General features: G+C 40.5%; 1 protein-coding gene across 4 annotated transcripts; it reads right to left on the bottom strand.

Annotated features, from left to right (window-relative positions):
- Positions 1–515: 515 nt before the first annotated feature.
- Positions 516–19,616, bottom strand: Slc35a5 (solute carrier family 35, member A5). 4 transcript variants are annotated; one of them, NM_001356453.1, is made up of 7 exons: positions 19,325–19,616; positions 18,404–18,589; positions 13,520–13,618; positions 12,396–12,526; positions 8,211–8,278; positions 4,564–5,344; positions 516–3,155 (listed from the first exon to the last, which is right to left on the bottom strand). In NM_001356453.1, the coding sequence occupies exons 2-7, from the start codon at positions 18,567–18,569 to the stop codon at positions 3,090–3,092; spliced, it is 1,311 nt and encodes a 436-aa protein (NP_001343382.1). In that variant the 5' UTR covers positions 18,570–18,589; positions 19,325–19,616; the 3' UTR covers positions 516–3,089. The 4 variants fall into 4 exon arrangements, with proteins under 4 accessions (NP_001343382.1, NP_083032.2, XP_006522710.1 ...); NM_028756.4 differs by having other exon boundaries at positions 12,396–12,529; XM_006522647.4 differs by lacking the exon at positions 19,325–19,616 and adding an exon at positions 19,079–19,311 and having other exon boundaries at positions 563–3,155; positions 12,396–12,529.
- Between the last annotated feature and the right edge of the window lie 137 nt (positions 19,617–19,753).

A 19,753-nucleotide genomic window follows, 5' to 3' on the forward strand; every position in this document is an offset into this window, starting at 1 on the left:
ATCATTGAAGGAAGTCAGGACAGGAAGCAAGACAAGAACCAAGAGCCATGAGCTGATGCAGAGGCCATAGTGTGTGTGTGTGTGTGTGTGTGTGGCTTCTGGATCTGCATGGCATGCTCAGCCTGCTTTCTTATAGAACCCAAGACCACTAGCCCAGGGATGGCACCATGCACATGTCCCTCTCCACCAGTCATAATTCAGAAAATGGTCTACAGGTTTGCTTACGGCACAATCTGATGGAGGCATTTAACTAATTGACAGTCCCTCCTCTTAAAGTGACTATAGCTGTGTCAAGTTGACATAAAGCTAGCCAGCAAAGTTTGTATTTTAATTTAAAATTTATTGGTCTTTATAGTACTATATTCTATTCTGTAAATGTGTTTTGGCTTTCATATAAAACATGTAAGTGAGGCTTGGTATGGTGGCTTATAGCTGAAATATCAGCTTGGGTGACTGAGGCAGGTAGATTACTCTAAGGTCAGTATAGTCTACAAAGTGGACTCAAGGCTAATCTACAGAACACAATGAAAATCTGTATTGAAAAAATAAGTTCACAAATCACATTGTTTGGATGTACTTTAATAAGAGTAAAAATTCACGTTGAAACTTGTATCAAATGTTTTCTTCATTAAAAGTGGAAATATATCACTCAATTTCAAGAACTCTGATCTAGGCTTTGAGAGAGAAAATCACCCTCTTACCACTATGCTCAGCCTTCTCTGCTTGGAATGTTAAGAGCTCATAGAAAAATCATTGTAGGAAAAGGGACAGGGTACCAAGGAGGATCTGGGCACATCCAGCCAGCTGGCTTATGTAGAGAGAAAGGATTACAGCAACATTAGCAGTAACAAAGCCACAATAGCTACCTCCCAAGCAACAGGGCTTCCACATGGAAATTCAGAGTGAAACAAGAAAATAATGTTAGCTGTAAGCCGAGCAAATATGCTCTGACTGGGCCATTCAGTACACCGTGCTTGAAAACGGGGCAAGCAGCAGCTAGGGAAAGGATTGGGATCTAGGTCTAAGCCACTTTCCCTGTCACAACCAGTATCCACATTCTTGTTTCCTTGCCCAATGCTGAGAAATACAACCTGTTGGGATCTCTAGCCTATGTGTATGAATAAGAGTCGCCCTGCTACCTCACTGCCATTTAGTTCCTGGAGTAGGAACCATGTCACGATTACTGTGTCTATTCCTTTTTCTGTGGGACAACTTTTTAGGTCATACAATTCCCACTCCATTAGTACCTGGGAAATGGTTCTGGACCTCTTACCTTCACATTGTCCTTCATAAAATAATAATGCTTCTAAAATAACCAAGTGCATCTCTCTGACATTTTATTTTCAGCTCAGCCCTTTTAGGGAGTGGCTAGTTAACACGATGGTGAGCAATAAATGTTTTCCAAAGAAGTAAGAATGCAAAAAATAACTGTAGACAAGAAAAATCAAATGACTCCACACCACTGATACAAATGATTGCTATACTAAGTATCCTGTAGGTGATACTTGCAATTTCTTCTGAAGCTCAGTAAGATAATTTTCATGCTCTCATTTCTAAAAGTGAGTGCTCTCTATCTTATTTTCTTTATCTTTAAAATGAATCACATTGGTTAATCCCATTTCATGCGACTCTGGTGAGAATTCCTACAATAAGGTAGAGAATTTAACCATTCTTTAGACATCAAAATTGAGTCAAAGACCAAGTTTTAAGTTGTTCCACACCACATCTCATATGACATAGTACAGATTCAAAATAAGAGTTTAGTAATTATTTTAATTAAAAATTTTTAGCAATTATTAACAGTTATATTATTCTGGGTAGACAGATGGATTATAATAATAGTAATATCTTATATATAAATACATGGAAACTTGAAGAAGGAATGTGCAAACTTCATGTTAGCTTATAATTCATATTTACAGTGTAGGAATTTGTAAACACACAGGCTTGAAGCTTGTTTCTACTACCCTTCAGCTATAAGACCTGGAACAAATCACTCTATTTTCTTACATTATAATTATCTGCCACATGACTGCTGTACCAATGAAGAATCACCTGGCTGCATGCAAACTTGTCTTGAGAAATACCATGCACTTCTAAGTAGGAAGTGTTGTTGAGAGGTGACTTTCTGGTTACTGGCCCTCTTGGAGTAACACTACTCTATTTCATTAAAAGTCATTATTATTATTTTTTTTTTTTACAAAATAATTCTTATAAAGGCATCCTAAAGCCAGAGACTTGACTTTCAGAATAGGATATTACACAAAGATAGGTAACAATTCTACAGCTCAATTAATAACTCAAAAATAAATCAACTGAATTCTCAGCACAGTAACTCAACATCAAAAGGTAATGATGTCAAGATTTTGTAAATGTACAAACCAAGGATAGAGCAAACAAACAAACAAACAAACAATTCTACAATGGCTTAGGTGAATTAAAATACAAGTGCTAAGTATGATAACATGGCAACCAACTTTCATGTAAATAAAGCTTTAAAAAAAAGATGATTTAAAAAAACAAATAAAAATTTGAAATTTTATTTCTTAATAGCTTAAAAATATTTATCACAAAGGATGTTATTTAAAATCTATGGCACAGCCAGATACTTAGGTCTTTCAGCCAAAACTTTTAGAGTGTTATTGCTTTAATAAAAGCAAAACGACTATTGCTAAGGCCTCGAAATCTGAGGGACAGGCAGGATGATATAACAATGACAGAGCGAGAGAGATGACCTTGGCAGGCAGATGATATGACACGATGATTAGTATCTGGCACGCTATCTCCATTTGTGTAACTGTAGGGTCAAATTAACATGATTTCTGGACCCTGGAGGCTGAAGAAACAATCTGCATAGTGTCCTGTTGACTCATCAGGTAGTCAGTTATGCAGAGAGTTCTATGTTTAGGTCTCAGAACTCTGCCACCCTGTGGCTGCTATAGGTCTTAGATGGAGTTGTTTATTCAGTGGTTAGATACATGTAAAGAATACTATGCTTTCAAACATCATCACTTTATCAGAAAAGACAATTGCCACAATTGAAAATGTGCAAACACAGTTTGTGTGAGTTGTCCACCAACCAGGTACCATTATAAAGTGTCGTCATCTGAGTCATCACTCTTGAGTTTGGTAAGTCTTTCCAGCTCTTCTCCATCCTAAAAGGAAACATGAAATGAGTAGCTAGTTAGAGTTTGAGATCTTATTGGATACATGAATCAAAGGTTTATTCACTGAATTATGAGTTTCAGTTTAACTGTGTATATAATCTGGTCAAAGTAAAGAGTTGAAATTGCTACAGTTAGAAGCACAGGAGATGATCAAAAGTAAAGATGGGACAGGAGAGACAGCGCAGGGGTGAGGAGCACTTGCTCTTGCAAAGGACCCGGGTTTGGTTCCCAGCACCCACATGGTACTTTACAACTATCTGTGGCTAACAATCACCTGTAATCCCTGTCCCTGGGGGATCTGATGTTCTCTTCTTACATCTGAGGGCACAAAGCATACAAATTGTATACACACATGGAAGCAAAACACATACACATACACACACACACACACACACACACACGCACACGCACACGCACACATGCACACACACACTAAAATAAACCTAGACAAAATCTTCTTTGTTTTATTACGAAAAAAGGGAAGTGTATTCAGCTCAGACTGAGACCACCACCTGCAGGTCTTTCAGGGAAGTGATTCAAGGATGGTGAATGATTTGAAGAACTCTTGGTACTAACACGCTTTTACTTCCTTAAAGAGCAAGGCAAGCAGTTACTATCAGCTCACTGGAAAGAACAGAGGAACCCTGAATGTACACACTCTTGCTGACTCAAGTTTGGGTCACATGATGTAGGGTTGTTGGGTTTGTTTTGTTTTGTTGTTTTTTTAAATCTTAAAATCTGTTATCAAAATCTCAGAGATACAACATGTGGACTTTTGCCATGAGGCCAGTAAATGACAGATTTTCCTACATAGTAAAATGGGCTCCTCATGTGAAATAGTTCATCTTTGTGTGTTGACAAAAATTGCAAATTCAGAACAACTACATTTTTTAGAATATATTCTTATCCAAGAGAGCTCTTGCTAAAAACCATTTTCTTATGTGAAATAAACAGATAACTACGGAGAAGATCAAGGTAACAAGTTTTCTGTCACATGATTTATCAACGTAAGAGACTAGCTTCTTTTTTCCAACCACTATGTAGTAGAAAACCAAGGAACTGGGAGCCAGAGCACACAGCTCCATTATCAGTTCTTTTACTTCCTGTCTTTAAAGTATTTGGCTCACTCTCTAACCATAAATCTAGGGGAGACAGGATGAGACAAGGAATGAGTACCTTTGGGGTCTGCAGTTCTATGTGTTACAACTATACAGTTAACACACAAAATCCTTGGGGCACTATGGCTTACCTAGTCCTTACCAGCATCGGAAGTCCAGGTCATGACTTCTGTCATAGAGATCTAAGACACTTTCTGACACACTGATGCTATTCTCTTTCTTGAATACATGTGCTTTGACTTTAAGAATTAGCACAAAGTGCATTTGCACCGACTTACCCCACTGGAACGCTCCCAAAGACTGCCACTCAGATGGCGGATTCTTTCTTGCTTAGGTGCACACTCTAGATTTTGAGGCTTGCTAGCATTATAAATAAATATGGAGAGGAGAACTGATGGGGCTTCTAGGAAAAAATCCAGGGAGGGCCTGAAGTCAAAGACCAGGACGGACACTGTTGTGATGATGACAGTTGTCACCTGGGCCATCAAGACATGAAACATGTTATCTAAGAATTTCAAGATAAAAGCCACTGAAAGGCCCTGGAAGGCAGTCACGAAAATAAGGACTACTGAAAATGCATTGTGGCCATAAAAAAACCCACAGTTCTGAATCTGGTCACGGTTACTGCTCTGAAGGACCAGGGTCAGCCCATTAAAAACAATGCCAAAGAAATAAAGCTTGCTATTCTGTATGAAGATGCTCTCAGTGAGCTGTGTCCCCTCCTTCAGGATCTTCTCATTATAGATATTGGCCATTGAAGAAATAAAACATTGAACTATAATCAGAACGTGGCCCAAGCCCAAACGGATGTGACTAAAAACTCTGGCTGTGGTGTTCCACTGGACTTCACTGAAAGTCCACTCCTTCGATGTACAATTGTCTCTTAGGGAACAGTCTCTCCTGAAATGAAGGCAGGAATTAGATGGGGTGAAGAAGGCATCATGATGAAATCCATGTCCTGCCAATTCATGCTGGGACGTTTTGGTACTGGCTGTTAGGGCCACGATAGACAAGAACAGAATCAGGAGGGATGCCCACTGGATCCAGTTCAGATGCCGCCTATGCAAAAGGGAGAAAACAAGACTTTACCACATCTGCTTTCACTCCTCTTTCCCCTGTTAAATGTCCTACTGAAAAATTGGGAACAGGAATACTTGGTTGAATAAACTGTACACAGTTGCTAGTATTCCCTACAGTCCAACTGCACTATAACTTGACAGGACTGTGTCTCGCATCCAACCCTTCTATTCACTTTCAGAATGCGTTAGGGACATTTTTAATTTCTTCCTACAAATTACCTTGAATGTGCAGGTGTAACACAGCATCCTGTCTTTGACAGCTATCTTGGACCTCTAATACAGTGATTTTTATTGTGATAAACTATAAATTCTAACAGAGGATCTTAGCTCAGTTTGCAAGAATCAAAAAAAGCAGTATGGATAAGCTTTAGTAATCAATATAGATAAATTTTCTCAAAGAAGACTAGACTCATGACACACACATTGTTGAGGACATTAGCTCCTGGGTCAAGGGCCTATTAATAAGCCACCATAAAACAGAATACTGGAGGATAAGGAAAGAAAAAAATTACACTTGTGTAGCATTTCTTATAAAACCCAACAAGGCTTTACTTATTGGCTTTACCTGACAATAAAGTTGTGAACTATAGAGGATGCGTATTGTCATTCTAATTGGTCATTTACTCAGCTCAATGGCATGCACTCAACAGGCAAATAAAGGTTTGCCCTCCCTCCTGAGGGAGCTTACATTATAATCAGAAGAGAGCCATGAGCTAAGTGATGGCAGACTTGAGACATACTAGCCAGGGGTCTATACCGAGGACGGGTACTTGTAGAGGTAAGGCAGAAAACCAACTATGCAAAGGCCACAAAGAAGGTGTGCTGCACCTATCTCTCAGTTGGGGACAGTCTGTAAGGCCCCTGAGAAGATGGGGAAAGCCAAGCAAAAGCAGAAGTGTCAAAGTGAGAACTGGAAGTGACAAGACTGTTATCACTAGCGGGTTTACTGAGCGCCTAGGACACTGTAGGCAATTCTTGCTCTTAGGGAAAAAGCTAAGTGAGAGGTAAATGCTTCCCGTGCTCGTGTGTTTATGAAAGACTAAGAAAGAGATTTGTCATGGCTTTGTGTACATTCTTCCTCCTAGAGAGCTACAGCTTTAAAGACTCATTCTAAACTCCCATGACATATGCAGAAAAATGAGACTGACTTCTATTCTACAACTCCATTCTCTGAAACTGCTAAATGCGCATGGTAGCTTAGGAAGCAGCATCTCTGTGTATCATGACTTCTCAGGTATGATTTTCATATAACTAGACTTAGGTCCCAGTGACGGGGTTAGTCATAGCCCTACCGCTGAGCCATCTTGCCAACACTAAGATTTTAATTATCCACCATGTGAGGAGCATGACAGAATCTCCTGCTCCTTTTGCCGTATCGTCCATGTGAATCACCCTTTTGCCCCTTGTTTTTATGTATGTAACTTCCCTGCCAGTTACTCAGCACCTGCCTGCTCTCTGATAGACTACGAGGTATCACAATGTTTGCAGTGAAGTTACTCTTATTTTACTTAATAGTCCCAAAGTGCAAAGGAAGTTTGGTACTAACAGTTTAACTTTCCAGAGATGCTGGAAGGTGTTTCCTCTAAGCGAAATACTGAAAAATTTCAACTTAACAGGGAAAGGAAAAAATATGTTAAGGTTGTTAAGGTCTCTTGAGAAAAAAAAATCCGTTCATGAAGAAGTTGAGATGCCTCTTTCATCCCCTTGAAATGGTGCCATACTATTTGCTGCCTTCTATGCAAGCTTTCTATAGGCTAGCTCATAGTGCTGGAAGGTGCTACTCATGCTATCAGCGGAGAAAGGTCATCACCTACCTTACCCAGCTGGGACCCCTGAGAAATACAGTAACTATCAGCTTAGCAACACATCCATGCTGATACAATAGTGGCATAAATGTCACAGAAGTAGCCAACCTCTTCTGAATGAATTTAAGGCCCACTCCAAAAGTTGAAACCTATACCTGGTGCTGTTAACAGGAACTGGTACCTGTGGCTAGACAGGTCATCGGCCCTAGAGGAGTACTGGAATCATTATTCTGTTAAATAGACATACTACTAAACTAACTCCTAATGACTTATCATTACACTTGTAGTTTAATGTATACCTTAACCCTCATCACAGAAGCGTTGTTTTGTATTAACATCAAGACCCATAAGTGGTCGAGGTTCAGAGACTAAGAAATTGTCTGTGACTCCCTCCTCCCAAGGCTTGGGGCTAACTGAGGAAGAGGTGGCAAAAAGACTGTGAGAGCCAGCGGTGGTGAATAATGTGGACACAGCTGGGCAGATGTGTGTATGACTCATGGCAACTGTGACAGCATACACAAGACCTATGCAAGCTCAAGGGAGAGAGGAAGGCCCAGCATGGAGCAGGCATGTGGGCACATAATCACATCCCTCCATAAGGAATTGACAGCAGCTAGAACAGGGAGTTAGTGTTCTTCAAGGGTGCAGCCCCTGGTAGACTGGATGTGGCTAGTAATCCTAGCACTTGGGAGGTTGAAGCAGGTGGACTATGAGTTCCTGGCTATTCCGAGTTACAAAGATCTGTCACAAGACCTTAAAACACATCTTTAAAAAAACACTAAAAATTAAATTACTAACAAATAGTAATCAAATATCTTACTTTTGAAAAGTTCAGGATATTTTATATACCTGATGGCAGAGGATTTAAACAGCACTAGAGTTGCTTTCCTCACTGGAGAAGCAAGGTATCTAATATTAAAGGCTAGTTAGATACAAAACCATGGCCTATGGAGTCTGAAGGCTCAGCATTCTGCGTAATTCTCTCAGGCGGGACTGGCCCACTTTAAAGGATGGCATGTGTTTCCATTCTGAATTACTTACTTCAGCACTATCCTGAATAGAAGAGCTGTTGTTATAATGCTAAAATTCGAGAAGATAACAGCCATGGCCTAGAAAGAGAGAGAAGATAGAATTACAATCCCAGCAAAGCACTGACCTAAGGACCTCCTGCCTTGCTGCTCACCTGATACAAAAACTTTTGAATCACAAAGCAGAAGGGTTATTAGGGCAGCTGTTTCACTGGGGGATTAGATTCCATTTTTTTCGTTTGCTTGTTAAATTTATGCAGATATGATCAAGTTATTGTCAGGATTTGACAATACGTGTTTAAGTTTGGCGAAGGCTTGTGTACAAATGACCTGAATGTATATAGATCAAGACATACACAATCTAAAGGTGAAGCATACTTCTTTATTTTTATTTTAACAGCTGTCAAAACACTTTATAGACTTCTTAAAAATTATTATTTTTGTGTGTAGTCCTGGGAATCAAGTAAGAGCGATTCACACCTTAGCACTGAGCTCTGACCATATCCCCTTAGAGCTTTAGTGTTGGCTGATGGGCAGAGAGAAGGGAAAGTGCTAGGCCTATCTGTAGCTAAGAAAATGCATGCACATCTTTAAGCACTTTTGTTATTTTAGAAACTGAATCAGTTTTCCAGTTGAAATGACACGACTTAAAACATAATTCATGTTAGATAGTCTTTTGGGTTGATCTGAATTACTCTAAACATTTAGAACTGTATCACCTAGATTTTATAGTAGTTTGTTTTTGTGAATATAGTTATATTTCTGTTTAAAGTGGACACAACACACATACATATATTTGTATTACTTGGAAGATATGAAATTCTACCATTATTAATTATAACTGGATCTGGCAATACTAATATTTTTTAACAATATTCAAAAGGTATGTTTCACTTTTCCTTACTTCTTTAGGGAGAACAGCAGGTGTGCTGTTATCTAGCTGTAGTTTTACCACCCAGAAGGCTAATGCATGAGGATCTTTAGCTCCTGTGTAGTCTGAGACATAGTAAAACTCTGCACCAAGAAGTCAAATAAACAAACAACAGGAACTACCAAGTCTTATATTATATAACCACTAATAAAAGCAAACACAGCTATAATAGAAACAAAAAAGTGAAATTGAATAAAATTGTAATTCTAAGAATCTAATGTTTTTCTACTGAATTTCTTAGTAAGAATTAGTCAATCATATATGTATTTACTCATCATAAAAAGTAGTAGTTTACTATACATACATAATGTATAATTATTGAATCAGGGTAATCAACGTTTCTGGCTTTCCAATCATTTCTTATTTGTCTGTGTGAGGGACTGTGAGTGGCCTTTCTCAGTGTAGCTCACTATAACACAACTGTTTGTGAGCTTCAGGTGGAGAGAAGAGGAAGAGATGATGAGGAAAGAGGCTGGTTGGTAAGAGTAGGGAAGTAGTGACGCTGAGCGATCACACAGGAGCGGTGCAAATGCACACAACTAGTCAGTCTGGCTGCTTCCTGTGTTAACACCAGAGAATGCATCTAACTATAGTCCACGTCCTCAAACTTCTATGCACCCTTATTTAATTCCTTAAGCAGAATTAGACAAGAAATACATACAATAAATCATGCAAACTGTTTCATAATATTTGTGGTTATAGCTGTCCGGGAAGAGCCAAGCAATAAATACGGAAGAAGAATAAGGAAGCGGTAATTTTGCTTAATACTAGGCTCGTAGGAATGGGTATAAATGTACAGGTAATCTGTTGGTTTCCAATAAAATATAAGTAATATTTACTATTGAATATGAATAATCACATTGCTGTGATCGGAATTATCAAATCTGAAAAGGTATAAACAAGAATTTAGAAGTAGGTATGTTATATGAGCTGAACTGTTACTATCATTACAAATCTGAAAAGAGAAAATTATTAAAATAGACATCCGAGTGGATGGAGAGAGGGAACTCTGTAGGAAAGAGGGTAGGGAGAGGAACAGGAGGGATCAAGTGTAGGAAGGATGACAAGAGAAAGAACTGAAATCAGTGGGGGTGGGGCTATCTCTGGGACAAGCTAGAAATCTAGGACAATGGAAACTCCCAGGAATCTATGAGGGTGACACTAGCTAAGACTCCTAGCAATAGGGAATATGGAACATGAAATGGTCACCTCCTATAACGGGGCAAGATTTTCAATGGAGAGATAGGGATACCAATCCAAATACAAAACCTTTGAACCACAATTTTTTCCTGCCTATAAGTGGTGCAGGGAATAAAGAGAGGGCAGAAAGTGGAGGAGTGGCCAAGCAGTGACTGCCCAGCTTGAGTCCCAGGCCACGAGCGAGCCCATCCCTGACACTATTACTAATACTCTGCTATACTTGTGGACAGGAGGCCTGCATAATAGTCATCTAAGTGGCTTCACCCAGAAGCTGATGAAAACAGATGCCGAGAGACTCAAAGCCAAATACTAGGCGGAACACAGGGAATCTTGTGAAAGAGGGAGGAAGGACTGAAAGAGCCAGAGAGGTCAAGAACATCACAAGAAAATCTACAGAAACAACTAACCTGGACCATAGGGTCTCACAAAGACTGAACCGCCAAATAGACAGCGTGCTTAGGATGGACTTAGTCCTATACATATGTAACAGATGTACAGCTTGGTCCTCACGTAGAACCCCTAGTAGCAAGAGGAGGGGCTGGGTCCCTTTCCCCTAACTAGATGGCCTCATCTAGCCTCAATAGGAGAAGATGCACTTACTTAGTCTTACTGCAACTTGGTATGCCAAGGTATGCTGATATCCATGGGAGGTCTCCCCATCTCTGAGGAGAAGAGAGGAGGGCCTAAGGGGGAAGGGAGAGGAGAGGGAGGAACTGGCAGCAGAGGAGGGAGGAGAAGCTCTGATTGGGATGTAAAGTAAACAAATTAATGGAAAACAAAGCAACAAACAAAAGACAAAACATCCCCTATATCATAGAGCAGACAGGAGCACAGGTGCTCAGTTGGCCTAAGCACCTGCCTTTGAGATGGTTTAGCATGTTTTCTTCTATTTTGCAGACAGAAGAATTGAAACAGAGGGCAGGCAGGGCCCTCCCAGTCACACAGATTTCCACGTGTGAAAAAGCACCAAGCTCTTCATTCCTACTATGTTCTATTGCTCCCTCCTTTTCACTTGTTTCTAAAGCAGATCAGGGCTTCACATAAAGGAATGCTACTTATAATTAAAGCGATTAATTTTATTATTTTTAAAACACATAAGCAATAAAAACGCCCACTTTTAAATATATTGGAGAAAGGGAGCAATGGAACCCAAACTGACTACAGGTAAAAGTAGAATACACATTTTCTTTTTTCTTTGAGTGAGAATCTCTACATAGCCCTGGCTGTCCTGGGTCTCACTACGTAGAGCAGGCTGGCCTCAAAGTTATCAGAGATCTGCCTACCCTGATTTCAAAGCAGTAGCTAGGATTAAAGGTGTGAGTCACCACCCAGGCAGAAGACTTTTAATTGTGATTACCAATGCCTTTCCTAATGAATACAAAAGATGCATCAGAAGTGAGTATTCCTAGTATTATCAGCTGAATTGATATAGTTCCACACTCTTAAGGAATCTGAAGATAAGATTAATATAAAGGGGCCAGCAAGATGGGAAAAGGTGCTTAGAGCCAGCCCATGACCTGAGTTTGATTGATCTTGGGATCCATATAGTGGAAGGAGAGAACAGACACCCACAAGCTCTTCTCTGGCCTTCACATTCCTGCCATGGCACATGTATACACATATACATACACAAACCCACACATAAATATAACAAAAAGTAACAGGAAAAGTCATATAGAAACTATGGATCTAAATACTTAAATAGTAACCGGATAAGCTACAGTATAACAGGGAAGGAGAGGTCCATTAGCGGTATTATTTTCTGAATTAATACTGGAAGTCTGAGTGGAGGTCTTGAGTGGTCATAAGAGAGCTCAAACTAAAGGGAGACTGATCGTTTACACAAATCAGGATGGCTTCTGAGTCCTCTTGCCCGAGAGCAATTCCCCACCCCACCAAAAAGCCAGCACAGAAATCATTAACACCCTGAGATCTGGCCCAGACAGGCAAGTCAGTATTCAGGTGGCTCTAGCCAAGTGTCAGGAAGGCCAGTGGAAAAAGCAAGATCAGTTTGGGGATTCACTTCTTTATGTCTCCTCAGGCACTTCCTGTTACACTGCTACTTACAGGCTGAAGATAGGACAGCACATAGAAGACAATCAAGTTGTCCAGGAAGTACAGAAAGGCAGGAATGGACCACTTCATGAAACTTGAGAATTCCTTCCAGGAAGTACATCTCAAATGTCTACTTTGATGATCTTCTGAAGAAAGAAATATATGCATCATACAAAGCAATCATACAACAAGCAAACAATCTCCAATGAGAATGCTTAAGTTTCCATTGAAAGTACACTAAGCTTGACTACTAATATAATTCTATTAGCTGGGCTTTATTAAATTGCCTCTGTAAGTGACTTCAGGTTTACAGAAGTAAAAGATAACATGGTATTTATTAGTATCTCTTTTTCCCCACCTGTGTGTCATGAACAATTGTCGGCCAGACCCTTAGCAGACACAGAACCATAATCTTAGTAACTAAGCGACTCCAGATAGACTTGTGTGTTTTACTTCTCTGAACGTACAACCAAGAGCTCAACAGAGTAAGTAGACAAGAACAATGAAGCCTTTGTGTTTTCACTCTCCCCTCAAGGGGTGATCAAAGAAGACAGCTAGTAAGTGAAATTTTCTATGCATGGACTACGAGATAGTTAAGTTTACGAATCCTGGTTTTAGCTCTTATTCCTGCTCCAGACTTCCAGAGACTTCTGGAGACATGCTGTGAAAGAAATAAAATGGAAAGAAAGGGGAAAAAAGGTAAATTAAACCCTTTAAGCAATGCACACACTTCATGAAATTATGAAATGCACTCAACTCATCATAGACTGAAACTCTGTGGTGTGAATGTGCAAGCACTTGAGTGCTCCAAAAGCTCTGTTTAGTTCACATGAGATAAAAGAGTAATATGAACGTGCCAACGTCTGTAACTGGGGAACTGAGATGGAAAATTAAGAAAAACCCACTGAGGAAGTCCAACCCAGGAACAGTGATTAGGAGCATGACACTGAGAAATACAATGGAAAACCTCCTAGCTCCCTTCCTTTCAATACAAGTCTCCTATCATTTTCTTTGATCCTGTTTCCCTACCTATAAGATATACTCATGTTTGGACTAGACTAAACGCTATACACGCTGCACCAGTTCTACTGTTTTCTGATAGCATGACTTAGGAAACAGACAATATTAGCAATTACCTTTCTTTATAACACAGAGTGACACAAGTATACAGAGAATCAGCTTCATCAGCTCTGAGCACACGTTCACAGTGGTAGGGAGATAGTCATACTTGTTCTCTGAAATGTAACAGGAAAATTTAAAACCATCAAGTTTATTCTGCATGTTTTTACATGTAATTAGTATATTTTAAATTTAAAAATCAAACTTAACACTTGTTACATTAAATGTCTTTTAGCTGGCACAGTTCTCAACATTTGGATAAATATGTTGGGAGGTTAGAATCAAGAGCAAAGAAAGTTCCATGGGAAGGAGGCAGAGACTGACTTCTAAAGAGATAATTAACATTCAGCACCTGACTCAGCAACAGTTCTTTTTTTTCAAAGATTCATTTATTACACATTAAGTACACTGTAGCTGTCTTCAGACACACCAGAAGAGGGCGTCAGATCTCATTACGGGTGGCTGTGAGCCACCATGTGGTTACTGGGATTTGAACTCAGGACCTTCAGAAAAACAGACAGTGCTATTACCTGCTAAGCCATCTCGCCAGCCTATCAATAGTTATGAATTTACCAGCTGAATTAGTATTTAGCTTGACTTATTTGCCTTTAAAAAAAAAATCAAGGTATACTTTGCCAATGGCATGTCTTTAATTCAGAATTCTTCAACCTGGTTCATATCATACTATATACACTGCTTGGCTCCCCAACCCCTGCCATAAATGGTAAACTGGGATAGAAAAAAATATAGCTGGCAAAGAACTTTGCTATTTTTACGGCTGAGAAGCAGTAACTCTGGATCACTACATCCACTGATGAATTATAAAGCATATTCTAGATAATAGGACAACTGAAGTAAGCATGAGGTTTGGTTAGCATCCTTTGGTCTTAGTTATAACCTGTTTTTTTTTTTTTTCTAAATACTTAACAACAACTTGCTTTATAATAGTGACAAGAACAAATAGACTCTTTATTAAGGACTATTTTGAGAAATGCATTTCTCCTTTGCAAACATTTGGTTGCTTCTCTTGTAGTAAAACTTGGCAAACATGGCAGGTGGTTTGGCAATTTAACCTTCTCTCTCCATTTTTTTCCCTCTTTGCTGCAGAATCCCTTGAACATTCAACATATGCCAAATTGACTGTCTGTTTCTAGGTACAATTTATCAACCTCTACAACAGCATTTGAGAGGTTATTATGTTATGAAACTCTTAAAAAGTAAACGTCCTATGACAAATGGACCAGGCTTTGGACATGTTCATATAACAGGCATTTAATAAACGTCCAGCTGAATTTAAGTATTTGCTTGTTCAACTATATGCATCATCAGAAGACTAGTTCAAATACCCACTCCCTTGACTCATTTTAAAGACAGACTTCAATCACACTGTTACCCTTGAAAGGCATTATTCATAATCTTTATCATGATATGCAAACAAATGAACTAAAATGAGACACGAGACAGCTCAGGCTACAATAGTGAACACTGCATCAACGTTCTTTAAGTCATTTTTGCTTTCTATTAGTTCTTTCTGGTATTCCTCTTACAGATAACCCCAGACTGTGTGACTGTATGTGTGGCCTCAGTCCACGCATCTCTTATACATACTTATAAGTGCCTTTCCTCTAGTTCCAGAGAAAGGAACCACGCACGGCCTTACTATCTGCCCTTCTCCTGTCAGAATCTGTCCTTCTCAGGATTAGTTTCAATACCTACCTACTTTGACTCCAGCACAGCTCCTTTACTCCTCTGTTCATCTGACTTTTAGCATCAATTCTTAAAATTTGATAAGTGAAATGTAAGACACCAGGCCCTAACACTCTACCAGTCAACATCCATTTTGTTTCTTTGTACTCAAATTACTCATTTTCTTCTTCAAGACAGGGTTTCTTTGTGTACCTTGGCTGTCCCAGAACTAGCTCTGTAGGCTAGGCTGGCCTCAAACTCAGAGATCCTTCTACTTTGCCTCCCAAATGCTGGGATCAAAGGTGTGTACCATCACTGTCTAGCTCAAATTACTCATTTTCTGATAAATATCTTCTAGCTACAAATGCCATTGGGCTTGTTTTAATCGGTATCTTTTCATCATATGGCACTTTTGTCTTATCTCTTTTGGTTAACTGGTTAATCTTCACTGTCATCTTTATTGGATGTGGAGTCATTGGTGACATGCCTCTAGGTACATTTGTGGGGATGTGTCTGAAGGTAGTGAGGCAAACTCACCTAAGTTCTTGGGTCCCGGATGAATCACAAGGGGAAGGGAGAGAGTGAGGTCTTTGATAGGACTTACCTCTCTGATTCCTGTGAATGCTATGACCGGCTACTGCCTCACACTCCTGCCTTCACGATTTCCCTGCCAACAATGCACTTTGTCCTCTCACACTGGAAGCCAAAACAAACCCTCCCTTCCTTAACTGAAGTTTCCTAGCTCTTTCACATTCCAAGCAACAAAGTAACTAAAACATGTGATCTTTTTGAGGGGGTGTGGAGGAGTCCCCACCTCTCTTCCCTTTTCCAACAGGCTTTCTCTTCCAGGGTACTTGCAAGCTCTGTGTGTACCACTTGAACTTCTGCCTCCTGTGATCCTCCTGCCTTCTCCCAAAGGCTTAGATTAAAAACCTTTCAAATGCATTCAACTCTGGCTCCCAGCTCTAATGGATTCTTAATGTTCAGCACACTGGCCTGGCACTTACTGTAACTCTTACTGCTCTGTCTTCTCATCTGCACAAGCTGCTACTCCCAAAATCTAAATATCAGTTCAAGAATAACTGAGATCTAAATTCTCCAACATTTAGTTTAAAGCTCACCAAATACACCTACAAGTAACTAGCTCCCTTTTACTCCTTTGCTAGGTGTTTTCTTTATGTGCATTTGTGCCAGTCACTGTTACACATTGTAGTAAACAGGGCATACATAATGGCCTCATGGAAGGTAATACCCTACGACTGTACGTTTTATTCAAGCTTGACCCAACTTACTTTTCCCACTAATAGTCCCTACTAAAACCACTATCAAAGTACTTGCAACTTGGACCAAAAAGATTTGAAATATCCAGTATTTTAACCAATTGCATATGTTTGTGTGTTTTGAATATTTCTTGACTCTATCACCTATATTCTGATAGCAGAGTCGGTTAGTCTTCATCACTTATGGCTTGACTTTCAATAATCTCCTATCTAACTAGCCTTCTTCCATTCTTCCAGTCTACTCTACTGACAAGCAGCTATAATCCTTCAAATGTTTATTTGCCCAGACCCTAGGCAGAACATCACCGATGGGTATATGAAGCCCTTGGCAATGTGTTCCTTCTCTCTCCAGCCAAATGCCCCTTTGTGATCCAACAACACTTTTAAAATGTTTTGCTCAATAATTCTCTCTCTCTCTCTTTGTTGGATTTTTTCAAGACAGGGTTTCTCTGTGTGTAGCCTTGGCTGTCCTGAAACTCGATCTGTAGCCCAGGGTGGCCTTGAATTCAGAGATCTGCCTGCCTCTGCCTCCCAAGTGCTGGGATTAAAGGTGTGAGCCACTATCACCTAATAACTCTTAACTACACGTTTTTCCCCAACTGTTTGTTCTTTTCCCTCTGTTCCTTTTTATAAGTTGCTGTCTTTGATTCCAATGCCCCACATCCCTGTTCTTCTGGCAAATCAACTGGCATCTAGATAGAAGTGGCCCTGCTTCCTATGTACTCTTTTTTCCTATGTACCAAACAAAAAGAGTACATAGGAAGCAGGGCCCACCATCCTCTCCCAGAGAGTACTTTTTCAGACTGTCTCTGCAGCTTGGACATAGTCTTTTTTATTCCATTTCTTTTAATAGACTTCTATAACATATTTACATGTTTATCTCTTCTAATAAACCAAGCTCTTAAGGATATCGTCTGTATGCACTATGAACTCTATGACTGTGACTAGGCCTCTGGTCTAGTGAGGAATTATCTCAATTAGATTAGCCTCTGAGCATGCCTGTAAGGGACTATGTAAATTAGCTTGAGGTAGGAAGAACCACCTTACCTTTGGGGAACAGCATTTCCTGGGCTAATATCTTAGACTAAATAAGAAAGTGAAAATGAGCTGGGTGTGACTTTTTAAAAAAAATTGAAAATATTTTTCCTGTAATATGTCAATGGATGGTAGAATTCTAGTTAGGTGGCAGAAGACTACAGTGGATGAAGTGTATTTAGCAGATCTGGGGAGTACATTTCAACTTTCTGGGATTATAGCTATCGTCAGTTTTGAGTTGCCATGTGGATGCTGGGAACTGAACCTACAGACTCGAGAAAACCAGCCAGTGTTCTTTGCTTCTGGGGTATCTCTTCTGCCCCAAGCATACTCTCTCTTCTTGCTTGATGCCTGTGGGTGCCATGTGAATAACTGCTACGAGAGCTTCCGCTACCATGACCTCTTTGCTTGGTGAACCCTACGCTCAGATAGTGAGCACAAAGAAACCCTTTCCTTAACCTGCTTTGGGCAAGTATTTTGTCAGAGCAATGAGGAAAGAAACTAATATGCTATTAAAACAGAGCCTAGGGCATGATATTAACTGAAGTCGAGACTTACATTCACAAGTAGGAGCCCAACTAGATAACTAAACAAATATATTGTATTTCCAAATAAGCTATAGTTGTATGTTTTACTAGAAATCCAGAAACACTTGTTGGGCATCTGGGTATAATCAGATGTTAGATACACTGTGCTTTACCTTGCACTTAAATGATCCAAATTTCATCCAGGGTTAAAAAAATGTTGCCAAGGAACACACAAGGTTAAAGTTTAAATTTTCAATACACTTTATCATGGACACAAAGCATAGTACTTTAAAAGGCATCACGTATAATTTATTCATAAGAACACCAGGCAAATGATTAAAAGCACCCCATACACATTTCCATTTTAACTCACCTTCATTGGCAGAGTATTTTACCAGTAAGATTCGACTTGAACTTAGAGTAATGAATATAATGCCTAGCAGGAATGTGTACAGCGTTGGTGGGCCTAACCCAGGGCGCCTGGAGCATTTTCTTTCCATTCCACGGGTTTTTAATTGCCTTAAGAAGATCACTTTCATGAGCAGCCCCGTCGGCAGACCTAAGGATTAAACACAATGCAAAGACTGAAGACTGTGAAGAATAGAAAAGGAAACCTGTAGAAGTCTGGCCACAACTACAGCAGACGGAAGACAGCCGAGGACAACAGAGAGGACTTAAAGGAAACAAACCATACTGCCAACATCTGATAGGAGAGGCAAGTCTCAAGACAGAGAGGGGATGGCCAGATTGGAAATAAGTTAGGAAATGTGTAACTGACAGTTTGGGACTGCAGAAAAGCAGTTTATTCGTATTAACTTTGGTCCACAAGGAATGAATTTTGGAATGGCCTTTCCTTTCAGAGCAGAAAAAGAGCTCACTGGGAACGATTCTTTTACAGAAGCGACCTCAGTGCAAATAGTTGAATCACAGCTAATGACTCTTAAGTGAACCAGGATGGGACCAGAAGGCTCATCTTGGGTCAGTGAGCCTAACTGGTCGGTCTTTCACGACAGATGGTCACGAAACTCCAGGCAGGGTAAATACTTGCCCAACGCGCACAGGTAGGATGGGAACATAGAGCCGTCAAGGGCCGCAGACACAGGCCCAAATCAGAGAGCAGGTGGGCACAAGCCAATGGACAGAAGGCCAATGGGTCAGCACTCCTCCCACCTCCACCAGGTTTCCCTCACTGTCAGGGAAACCCTCCCACACATGCGCAATAGGAATCGCGGGCGGCTCCCAAGCCCCTTAACACGCTCGAGCCACAACACTCAGCCCGCGAGGGCGCGGTTACCTCAGTCGCTCAGGGAAGGTTCTAGTGCAAGAACGGACATCATAGAGCCGACATAGTGACTGCCTAAGTTCGTAGTAGCAGCAGTAGGTTTTGAAGGCCCATTGGTGGGGAAACTATGAGCCGGGAGCAAAGGCGACAAAAAACAAAAAACAAAAACAAAAACAAACAAAAAACAATAAAAATCAACCCTTCTCACGCTGCCTTCCAGGGCTGGAATACAAAGCTAAGAGCCGCCCGCTAGGGAAGAGCAGCCTGAGCGGCCATTGCGCAGGCGCGCTCATTCCAGCGCTTCCGGGGGGCGGGCCGGAGGGAGCAGAGGCCGGCCGGTCCCGCCCCCGCGGGCCTCCTTTTGTCACGTGTCCTGGGAGAGTCGAGTCACGTGAGGCCTTAGGTGGCGGCGGGGCTGTTGGGAGAGTGTGAGAAGAGGAA

The sequence above is a fragment of the Mus musculus genome, chromosome 16, assembly GCF_000001635.26.
Source record: "Mus musculus strain C57BL/6J chromosome 16, GRCm38.p6 C57BL/6J".
NCBI classification, from domain to species: domain Eukaryota; kingdom Metazoa; phylum Chordata; class Mammalia; order Rodentia; family Muridae; genus Mus; species Mus musculus.